A 12,438-nucleotide genomic window follows, 5' to 3' on the forward strand; every position below is an offset into this window, starting at 1 on the left:
TTGCCATCCACTGCCCAGACATGACCAGTACCACGGTCATCAAATGCCTGAACGACCTCTTCGCCTTGTTCGGGTTCCCGAAGTATATACATAGCGACCGGGGCGCATCCTTCATGAGCGAGGAACTTCGCCAGTTCCTGCTCGCGAGAGGTATTGCTACGAGCAGGACCACCAGCTACAACCCCCGGGGGAACGGCCAGGTGGAAAGAGAAAATGCGACAGTTGGAAGGCCGTCCTCTTAGCCCTAAAGTCTAAGGGCCTCCCAACCTCTCGCTGGCAGGAAGTCCTCCCGGCAGCGCTCCACTCCATCCGGTCACTGCTTTGCACTGCCATTAACGCCACCCCCCATGAACAAATGTTTGTTTTCCCCAGGAAGTCAACTACGGGAACCTCGCTACCAACATGGCTGACTTCTCTGGGGCCCGTCCTGCTGCGGAAGCACGTGAGGACCCATAAAGCGGACCCCCTGGTCGAGAGGGTGGACCTCCTGCACGCCAACCCCCAGTACGCCTATGTGGCATACCCAGACGGGCGGGAGGACACTGTCTCCTTGCGAGACCTCGCACCCTCGGGCACCCCTGAGATACCACCGTTACCCCCCACCACTCCCCCAAATCCAGCTCCTGTAGACGGCATGCCGGAACCCCAGGAACCTTCGTCGACCACGCAGACACCAGCATTAACATCGGATACTGCACCACCGCTGCTGCGCCGATCAGAAAGGCTTACGAGGCCTCCTGAGAGATTGACATACACGAACTGGTAGTACACTTCACCCTGCCGGACTCAATTTTAAACAAGGGGTGAATGTGGTAAACCACTGTTACCGTTCACAACCGTTCACTATTGTTACACTGTTGTTATCACGACACAAGGTTACCTCTTGCCACGCACGCTGTTATACCTAGGCATACCTCAGCTGACTCCGCCCATGGCTCCGCCTGCTTGCCCAGGTATAAAGGTGACCGCTTGGCTAGTATTCTTCCTTGTTGGAACCGATCACCCACGAGGGTGGGCTCTGTTATTTAGCCAATAAAAACCTATAGTTACTACCTTAACTCGTCGCTTTTCATGGACTGAATTGATAGGTATATCACATACCATTTGCCTTCTTAACCGCCTGCTGCACCTGCATGCTTAACTTCAGCGACTGGTGCACAAGGACACCCAGGTCTCGTTGCACTTCCCCCTTCTCCCAATCTATTGCCGTTCAGATAATAATCTGCCTTCCTGTTTTTGACACCAAAGTGGATAACCTCGTGAAGGAATAAATTACAGTCCTAGCCCTTTTGGGCTATTCCAGATCAGGCGTATTCCCCAGACGTTCACCCTCAACTTAAGTTAGAGATAGCCGAATTCCATAAGATGCTTAAATGGGTCTAAAGATTCAGGCTATCTCTCCCTAAAGGAAAGGAACGACTAAAGATGTTACCGTCCACCAGATAGTATTTTTAATAAGTTGAACTAGACTGTAACCTTCCGGATATTATGAGGGTCCGGAATACCCCCCAGAATTCTGCACCTCATTACAAGAGTATACAGAATTTGTGTGTTCGCAAATCTATACAGAATTACTCTGAGACAATTCTAAAAATATATAGTTTAATTTAAGAGCCGACATTCAGTTAACATCTGTTGAATCAGTCGCAACATTAACAATTCAAAATACAATTAGCTTACATTTCTGAGATCCTTATTCTCAAATCTTTACTTTCGTTACATTTATTTCTCACTTATTTCTAAATCCAGAACATCCACCAAAATCAATCACTTTGATTTACCCGAGACTCAAAGTTAAAAACTTAGAGATGCCTCCGTAGAGTTGAGAAACATTTTGCCCGTTCAGCATGTTCTTATTTTTATACCCTTTTGGCAGTGGTTTCTTCTTTGATGTTCTCTGCTGATGTCAGCTAATTGTCTTTATTGATACCTCTTTTGAATGCTTTCTATTCTTACTATCAATTCAACTATTGCATGAATAATTATTTCTCTACTTTTAGGTGTTAAAAAAACCATCATAAAAACAATGACAGCAATGGTTTCTGTTTAATGCCATTCTTATCAAAGATTCTTCATTCAATTCTTAATATTGGCTTTACTGGTTCTTAGCAGCCATTTTGACTCTCATTCTCCAAGTTCAATACAAACACAATGCAATTGCTTGGTGTCTCTATTGAAGTCATATCTTCAAAGCCTTCTTTTTGGTATTATATTTATAATATGTAAATCAAAACCACTTTAACTGTGTGTTTACTTGTTTTCTAGCTATCTCAATTGGTTGCATATTTAATCTTATGGTTCCTGTTTTCCAAGTTTAACATAAAACTATTTGACCAGATGTTTCTTTTACTTGATGTCACGTTTTCAAAGGCACGTGCCTCTTTCAATGTTTGTGTTTCTGTTTTACGTGTTAGCTCTTCACACTTTAAACTGGGTCTTTTCATTGTGTTCATTGCAAACCGTCGACCTTTTGGAAGCACCAATGGTTTGCTTCAATCTTTCATTGTTTTAGAATATTTAACTAATTCCCATTTCAAAGCTTGTTTACAACTTTGTTATCAACTGATTCTTTCTCAGAAGCCTGTATTTCTGTTTACAGCCTGTGTCTGCTGAGACGTGTGTCTTTTAAACCCAGTATGTTCTGTAATAATATTAGAAATCTGTTCATGGTATCGTGTATTTCTCTGAATCAAGGCTATTCCTTCACACTCGCATTTATCCACATTTTGCTGCATCTGCCCAATCACCCAACCCAGGATAGTGCTTTATGTGGTCCAGCCAGATCTGGCGATGAATGGCTAAACCAGTTGTCCACAATATACATTCAAGTCTGCGTCCCTTGGACTTAAGTTGGTGGAGATGAGGGCCGAACCAGGGGGAATGATGGGGTGAGAGAGAGCAATGGTTTTAATAGGGACTAGGGCATCGAAGGTGGAGGTGAGGGTGTGGTTGAGCAGATCAGTAGCTGCAGAAATGTTCAGGTGAATGGAGGGCCAAAGGCTAGGCAGTTGGAATTTTGAAAGTGAATTGGGAGAGAATATTTTCCAGGGGCGGAAACAGAAGGAAGGAGGTTTGGGAAGGAGTGTTTGGGTGGAGAGTGATACAAGGAAGTGACCAGAGATGGCCTTATCTGTGATTGACACGATGGGAGTAGCAAGGACACGCGAGATGGCGAGGTCAAGGGGGTGGTTGTGAATATGGGTAGGGTAGTTAATATGGAGGGAGAGATTAAGGGAGGATGAAACGTTGAAGCACCGACTATCCTTGAGGAAACATGTGTGATTGGCAATTGTGGCAAGTTGTGTCAAAGAGATTGAAGGAGCCGCACCGCTACCGGCCCCGGGCGGGGTGAAGGAGCGCCACCGCTACCGGCCCCAGGCGGGGTGAAGTCCCACCGCTACCGGCCCCGGGCGGGGTGGAGGAGCCCCACCGCTACCGGCCCCGGGCGGGGTGAAGGAGCGCCACCGCTACCGGCCCCGGGCGGGGTGAAGGAGCGCCACCGCTACCGGCCCCGGGCGGGGTGAAGGAGCGCCACCGCAACCGGCCCCAGGCGGGGTGAAGTCCCACCGCTACCGGCCCCGGGCGGGGTGAAGTCCCACCGCTACCGGCCCCAGGCGGGGTGAAGTCCCACCGCTACCGGCCCCGGGCGGGGTGAAGTCCCACCGCTACCGGCCCCGGGCGGGGTGAAGGAGCGCCACCGCTACCGGCCCCGGGCGGGGTGAAGTCCCACCACTACCGGCCCCGGGCGGGGTGAAGAAGTCCCACCACTACCGGCCCCGGGCGGGGTGAAGGAGCCCCACCGCTAATGGCCCCGGGCGGGGTGAAGAAGTCCCACCGCTACCGGCCCCGGGCGGGGTGAAGGAGCCCCACCGCGACCGGCCCCGGGCGGGATGAAGTCCCACCGCTACCGGCCCCGGGCGAGGTGAAGAAGTCCCACCGCTACCGGCCCCGGGCGGGGTGAAGGAGCCCCACCGCGACCGGCCCCGGGCGGGGTGAAGTCCCACCGCTACCGGCCCCGGGCGGGGTGAAGAAGTCCCACCGCTACCGGCCCCGGGCGGGGTGAAGAAGTCCCACCGCTACCGGCCCCGGGTGGGGTGAAGGAGCCCCACCGCTACCGGCCCCGGGCGAGGTGAAGAAGTCCCACCGCTACCGGCCCCGGGCGGGGTGAAGGAGCCCCACCGCTACCGGCCCTGGGCGGGGTGAAGAAGTCCCACCGCTACCGGCTCAGGGTGGGTGAAGGAGCCCCACCGCTACCGGCCCCGGGCGGGGTGAAGGAGCCCCACCGCTACCGGCCCCGGGCGGGGTGAAGAAGCCCCACTGCTACCGGCCCCGGGCGGGGTGAAGAAGTCCCACCGCTACCGGCCCCGGGCGGGGTGAAGAAGCCCCACCGCTACCGGCCCCGGGCGGGGTGAAGAAGCCCCACCGCTACCGGCCCCGGGCGGGGTGAAGAAGCCCCACCGCTACCGGCCCCGGGCGGGGTGAAGAAGTCCCACCGCTACCGGCCCCGGGCGGGGTGAAGGAGCCCCACCGCTACCGGCCCCAGGCGGGGTGAAGGAGCCCCACCGCTACCGGCCCCGGGCGGGGTGAAGAAGCCCCACTGCTACCGGCCCTGGGCGGGGTGAAGAAGTCCCACCGCTACCGGCCCCGGGCGGGGTGAAGAAGCCCCACCGCTACCGGCCCCGGGCGGGGTGAAGAAGCCCCACCGCTACCGGCCCCGGGCGGGATGAAGAAGCCCCACCGCTACCGGCCCCAGGCGGGGTGAAGGAGCTCCACCGCTACCGGCCCCGGGCGGGGTGAAGGAGCTCCACCGCTACCGGCCCCGGGCGGGGTGAAGAAGCCCCACCGCTACCGGCCCCGGGCGGGGTGAAGAAGTCCCACCACTACCGGCCACGGGTGGGGTGAAGGAGCCCCACCGCTACCGGCCCCGGGCGGGGTGAAGAAGCCCCACCGCTACCGGCCCCGGGCGGGGTGAAGTCCCACCCCGGGTGGGGTGAAGAAGTCCCACCGCTACCGGCCCCAGGTGGGGTGAAGGAGCCCCACCGCTACCGGCCCCAGGCGGGGTGAAGGAGCAGTGATATCATCAATTGGAAATGGTCACACAATGGGAGCAGTGACGTCATCACTTGGAAATGGTCACACAATGGGAGCAGTGACGTCATCACTTGGAATGGTCACACAATGACAGCAGTGACGTCATCACTTGGAATGTTCACACAAGGAGCAGTGAGGTCATCACTTGGAATGGTCACACAATGGGAACAGTGACATCATCACTTGGAAAGGTCACACAATGGGAGCAGTGACATCATCACTTGGAATGGTCACACAATGGGAGCAGTGACATCATCACTTGGAATGGTCACACAATGGGAGCAGTGAGGTCATCACTTGGAATGGTCACACAATGGGAGCAGTGAGGTCATCACTTGGAATGGTCACACAATGGGAGCAGTGAGGTCATCACTTGGAATGGTCACACAATGGGAGCAGTGACATCATCACTTGGAATGGTCACACAATGGGAGCAGTGAGGTCATCACTTGGACTGTTCACACAATGGGAGCAGTGACGTCATCACTTGGAATGGTCACACAATGGGAGCAGTGAGGTCATCACTTGGAATGGTCACATAATGGGAGCAGTGAGGTCATCACTTGGAATGATCACACAATGGGAGCAGTGAGGTCATCACTTGGAATGGTCACACAATGGGAGCAGTGACGTCATCACTTGGAATGGTCACACAATGGGAGCAGTGAGGTCATCACTTGGAATGGTCACACAATGGGAGCAGTGAGGTCATCACTTGGAATGGTCACACAATGGGAGCAGTGACGTCATCACTTGGAATGGTCATCACTTGGAATGGTCACACAATGGGAGCAGTGACATCATCACTTGGACTGTTCACACAATGGGAGCAGTGAGGTCATCACTTGGAATGGTGACACAATGGGAGCAGTGAGGTCATCACTTGGAATGGTCACACAATGGGAGCAGTGAGGTCATCACTTGGAATAGTCACACAATGGGAGCAGTGACATCATCACTTGGAATGGTCACACAATGGGAGCAGTGAGGTCATCACTTGGAATGGTCACACAATGGGAGCAGTGAGGTCATCACTTGGAATGGTCACACAATGGGAGCAGTGACATCATCACTTGGAATGGTCACACAATGGGAGCAGTGAGGTCATCACTTGGAATGGTCACACAATGGGAGCAGTGAGGTCATCACTTGGAATGGTCACACAATGGGAGCAGTGAGGACATCACTTGGAATGGTCACACAATGGGAGCAGTGAGGTCATCACTTGGACTGTTCACACAATGGGAGCAGTGACATCATCACTTGGAATGGTCACACAATGGGAGCAGTGAGGTCATCCTTGGAATGTTCACACAATGGGAGCAGTGAGGTCATCACTTAGACTGGTCACACAATGGGAGCAGTGAGGTCATCACTTGGAATGGTCACACAATGGGAGCAGTGAGGTCATCACTTGGAATGGTCACACAATGGGAGCAGTGAAGTCATCACTTGGAATGGTCACACAATGGGAGCAGTGAGGTCATCACTTGGAATGGTCACACAATGGGAGCAGTGAGGTCATCACTTGGAATGGTCACACAATGGGAGCAGTGAGGTCATCACTTGGAATGGTCACACAATGGGAGCAGTGAGGTCATCACTTGGAATGGTCACACAATGGGAGCAGTGACGTCATCACTTGGAATGGTCACACAATTGGAGCAGTGAGGTCATCACTTGGAATGGTCACACAATGGGAGCAGTGAGGTCATCACTTGGAATGGTCACACAATGGGAGCAGTGAGGTCATCACGTGGAATGGTCACACAATGGGAGCAGCGAGGTCATCACTTGGAATGGTTACACAATGGGAGCAGTGAGGTCATCACTTGGAATGGTCACACAATGGGAGCAGTGACATCATCACTTGGAATGGTCACACAATGGGAGCAGTGAGGTCATCACTTGGAATGGTCACACAATGGGAGCAGTGAGGTCATCACTTGGAATGATCACACAATGGGAGCAGTGAGGTCATCACTTGGAATGGTCACACAATGGGAGCAGTGAGGTCATCACTTGGAATGGTCACACAATGGGAGCAGTGAGGTCATCACTTGGACTGTTCACACAATGGGAGCAGTGAGGTCATCACTTGGAATGGTCACACAATGGGAGCAGTGATGTCATCACTTGGAATGGTCACACAATTGGAGCAGTGAGGTCATCACTTGGAATGGTCACACAATGGGAGCAGTGACGTCATCACTTGGAATGGTCACACAATTGGAGCAGCGAGGTCATCACTTGGAATGGTCACACAATGGGAGCAGTGAGGTCATCACTTGGAATGGTCACACAATGGGAGCAGTGACATCATCACTTGGACTGTTCACACAATGGGAGCAGTGAGGTCATCACTTGGAATGGTGACACAATGGGAGCAGTGAGGTCATCACTTGGAATGGTCACACAATGGGAGCAGTGAGGTCATCACTTGGAATAGTCACACAATGGGAGCAGTGAGGTCATCACTTGGAATGGTCACACAATGGGAGCAGTGAGGTCATCACTTGGACTGTTCACACAATGGGAGCAGTGACATCATCACTTGGAATGGTCACACAATGGGAGCAGTGAGGTCATCACTTGGACTGTTCACACAATGGGAGCAGTGACATCATCTCTTGGAATGGTCACACAATGGGAGCAGTGAGGTCATCCTTGGAATGTTCACACAATGGGAGCAGTGAGGTCATCACTTAGACTGGTCACACAATGGGAGCAGTGAGGTCATCACTTGGAATGGTCACACAATGGGAGCAGTGAGGTCATCACTTGGAATGATCACACAATGGGAGCAGTGAGGTCATCACTTGGAATGGTCACACAATGGGAGCAGTGAGGTCATCACTTGGAATGGTCACACAATGGGAGCAGTGAGGTCATCACTTGGACTGTTCACACAATTGGAGCAGTGAGGTCATCACTTGGAATGGTCACACAATGGGAGCAGTGACGTCATCACTTGGAATGGTCACACAATGGGAGCAGTGAGGTCATCACTTGGAATGGTCACACAATGGGAGCAGTGAGGTCATCACTTGGAATGGTCACACAATGGGAGCAGTGACGTCATCACTTGGAATGGTCATCACTTGGAATGGTCACACAATGGGAGCAGTGACATCATCACTTGGACTGTTCACACAATGGGAGCAGTGAGGTCATCACTTGGAATGGTGACACAATGGGAGCAGTGAGGTCATCACTTGGAATGGTCACACAATGGGAGCAGTGAGGTCATCACTTGGAATAGTCACACAATGGGAGCAGTGACATCATCACTTGGAATGGTCACACAATGGGAGCAGTGAGGTCATCACTTGGAATGGTCACACAATGGGAGCAGTGAGGTCATCACTTGGAATGGTCACACAATGGGAGCAGTGACATCATCACTTGGAATGGTCACACAATGGGAGCAGTGAGGTCATCACTTGGAATGGTCACACAATGGGAGCAGTGAGGTCATCACTTGGAATGGTCACACAATGGGAGCAGTGAGGACATCACTTGGAATGGTCACACAATGGGAGCAGTGAGGTCATCACTTGGACTGTTCACACAATGGGAGCAGTGACATCATCACTTGGAATGGTCACACAATGGGAGCAGTGAGGTCATCCTTGGAATGTTCACACAATGGGAGCAGTGAGGTCATCACTTAGACTGGTCACACAATGGGAGCAGTGAGGTCATCACTTGGAATGGTCACACAATGGGAGCAGTGAGGTCATCACTTGGAATGGTCACACAATGGGAGCAGTGAAGTCATCACTTGGAATGGTCACACAATGGGAGCAGTGAGGTCATCACTTGGAATGGTCACACAATGGGAGCAGTGAGGTCATCACTTGGAATGGTCACACAATGGGAGCAGTGAGGTCATCACGTGGAATGGTCACACAATGGGAGCAGTGAGGTCATCACTTGGAATGGTCACACAATGGGAGCAGTGAGGTCATCACTTGGAATGGTCACACAATGGGAGCAGTGACATCATCACTTGGAATGGTCACACAATGGGAGCAGTGAGGTCATCACTTGGACTGTTCACACAATGGGAGCAGTGACGTCATCACTTGGAATGGTCACACAATGGGAGCAGTGAGGTCATCACTTGGAATGGTCACACAATGGGAGCAGTGAGGTCATCACTTGGAATGATCACACAATGGGAGCAGTGAGGTCATCACTTGGAATGGTCACATAATGGGAGCAGTGAGGTCATCACTTGGAATGGTCACACAATGGGAGCAGTGAGGTCATCACTTGGAATGGTCACACAATGGGAGCAGTGACATCATCACTTGGAATGGTCACACAATGGGAGCAGTGAGGTCATCACTTGGAATGGTCACACAATGGGAGCAGTGAGGTCATCACTTGGAATGGTCACACAATGGGAGCAGTGAGGACATCACTTGGAATGGTCACACAATGGGAGCAGTGAGGTCATCACTTGGACTGTTCACACAATGGGAGCAGTGACATCATCACTTGGAATGGTCACACAATGGGAGCAGTGAGGTCATCCTTGGAATGTTCACACAATGGGAGCAGTGAGGTCATCACTTAGACTGGTCACACAATGGGAGCAGTGAGGTCATCACTTGGAATGGTCACACAATGGGAGCAGTGAGGTCATCACTTGGAATGGTCACACAATGGGAGCAGTGAAGTCATCACTTGGAATGGTCACACAATGGGAGCAGTGAGGTCATCACTTGGAATGGTCACACAATGGGAGCAGTGAGGTCATCACTTGGAATGGTCACACAATGGGAGCAGTGAGGTCATCACGTGGAATGGTCACACAATGGGAGCAGTGAGGTCATCACTTGGAATGGTCACACAATGGGAGCAGTGAGGTCATCACTTGGAATGGTCACACAATGGGAGCAGTGACATCATCACTTGGAATGGTCACACAATGGGAGCAGTGAGGTCATCACTTGGACTGTTCACACAATGGGAGCAGTGACGTCATCACTTGGAATGGTCACACAATGGGAGCAGTGAGGTCATCACTTGGAATGGTCACACAATGGGAGCAGTGAGGTCATCACTTGGAATGATCACACAATGGGAGCAGTGAGGTCATCACTTGGAATGGTCACATAATGGGAGCAGTGAGGTCATCACTTGGAATGGTCACACAATGGGAGCAGTGAGGTCATCACTTGGAATGGTCACACAATGGGAGCAGTGACGTCATCACTTGGAATGGTCACACAATTGGAGCAGTGAGGTCATCACTTGGAATGGTCACACAATGGGAGCAGTGACGTCATCACTTGGAATGGTCACACAATTGGAGCAGTGAGGTCATCACTTGGAATGGTCACACAATGGGAGCAGTGAGGTCATCACTTGGAATGGTCACACAATGGGAGCAGTGAGGTCATCACTTGGAATGGTCATCACTTGGAATGGTCACACAATGGGAGCAGTGACATCATCACTTGGACTGTTCACACAATGGGAGCAGTGAGGTCATCACTTGGAATGGTGACACAATGGGAGCAGTGAGGTCATCACTTGGAATGGTCACACAATGGGAGCAGTGAGGTCATCACTTGGAATAGTCACACAATGGGAGCAGTGACATCATCACTTGGAATGGTCACACAATGGGAGCAGTGAGGTCATCACTTGGACTGTTCACACAATGGGAGCAGTGACATCATCACTTGGAATGGTCACACAATGGGAGCAGTGAGGTCATCCTTGGAATGTTCACACAATGGGAGCAGTGAGGTCATCACTTAGACTGGTCACACAATGGGAGCAGTGAGGTCATCACTTGGAATGGTCACACAATGGGAGCAGTGAGGTCATCACTTGGAATGGTCACACAATGGGAGCAGTGAAGTCATCACTTGGAATGGTCACACAATGGGAGCAGTGAGGTCATCACTTGGAATGGTCACACAATGGGAGCAGTGAAGTCATCACTTGGAATGGTCACACAATGGGAGCAGTGAGGTCATCACTTGCAATGATCACACAATGGGAGCAGTGAGGTCATCACTTGGAATGGTCACACAATGGGCGCAGTGAGGTCATCACTTGGAATGGTCACACAATGGGAGCAGTGAGGTCATCACTTGGACTGTTCACACAATGGGAGCAGTGAGGTCATCACTTGGAATGGTCACACAATGGGAGCAGTGAGGTCATCACTTGGACTGTTCACACAATGGGAGCAGTGAGGTCATCACTTGGAATGGTCACACAATGGGAGCAGTGAGGTCATCACTTGGAATGGTCACACAATGGGAGCAGTGATGTCATCACTTCGAATGGTCACACAATGGGAGCAGTGAGGTCATCACTTGGAATGGTCACACAATGGGAGCAGTGAGGTCATCACTTGGAATGGTCACACAATGGGAGCAGTGACGTCACCACTTGGAATGGTCACACAATGGGAGCAGTGAGGTCATCACTTGGAATGTTCACACAATGGGAGCAGTGAGGTCATCACTTGGACTGTTCACACTTCCACACTCAGTCCGCGTCTTGTTCCCCGCAGTAACTCCAGCTGTTTTTCTCCGGATGAACTGAACCGATTCCACCCCAGCCTGAAACAGATTAAAGATTAAACAGGAAATAAACAGATTGAACAACAGTGTAAATAACCGCGAGACAGGGGTTAATATTTCAATAATAATTACAGACAAATATTACCCAAAACAGTGACTGAATCCCACTGATATTTTATTTATTACATTAAACATTAACACAAACACTCACCTGATGTACTCCAGACTCCTGCAGGTCAGTATGAGGCGGCGGATAGCGGGGACAGATCGGTCTGTGAAGGAGTTTCCTCCCAGGTCCAGATCCCTCAGTGAGCGCATTGTACTGAGAGCGGAGGCGAGATCCTCGACACAAGAATCTGTGAGACCGACAGACCATAGCCTGGGGATGAGAGAGAGAAATAACAGGAATCAGAGTCAATCCCCAGAGTTTATTAATAACACTATTACTGATACTAATAATAATGTTCAGTGTCAGACATCCAGTTATTATAAACACAATCTCACACAGTCTGGTACTTACCCCAGTGTCTGTATTTTACAGTCCGGGTTCCTCAGAGCCACAGACACAAGTTTCACTCCTAAATCTCCCAGTTTATTATTACTCAGGTTCAGATCCGTCAGTGAGCGGTTTGTACTGAGAGCGGAGGCGAGATCCTCGGCACAAGAATCTGTGAGACCGACTCTCCATAGACTGGGGATCAGAGAGAGAAATAACAGGAATCAGAGTCAATCCCCAGAGTTTATTAATAACACTATTACTGATACTAATAATAATGTTCAGTGTCAGACATCC

The 12,438-nt window shown here is 51.4% G+C and overlaps 1 protein-coding gene across 1 annotated transcript in view; it reads right to left on the reverse strand.

The window, feature by feature from the left end:
* Positions 1-1,585: 1,585 nt before the first annotated feature.
* LOC147081794 (NACHT, LRR and PYD domains-containing protein 3-like) overlaps positions 1,586-12,438 on the reverse strand; it is a 151,941-nt gene continuing 141,088 nt past the window's right edge. Inside the window, exons 10-12 of the mRNA XM_085980667.1 lie at positions 12,166-12,336; positions 11,857-12,024; positions 1,586-11,684 (exon numbers count right to left, since the gene is read on the reverse strand). Of these exons, the coding sequence (XP_085836793.1) occupies positions 11,597-11,684; positions 11,857-12,024; positions 12,166-12,336 (427 nt within the window). The 3' untranslated portion in view covers positions 1,586-11,596. The remainder of the gene's footprint in view (positions 11,685-11,856; positions 12,025-12,165; positions 12,337-12,438) is intronic.

Source organism: Somniosus microcephalus, unplaced genomic scaffold, assembly GCF_052327205.1.
Source record: "Somniosus microcephalus isolate GS21.2 unplaced genomic scaffold, FLI_Smic_1.0 scaffold368, whole genome shotgun sequence".
Lineage (NCBI taxonomy): Eukaryota > Metazoa > Chordata > Chondrichthyes > Squaliformes > Somniosidae > Somniosus > Somniosus microcephalus.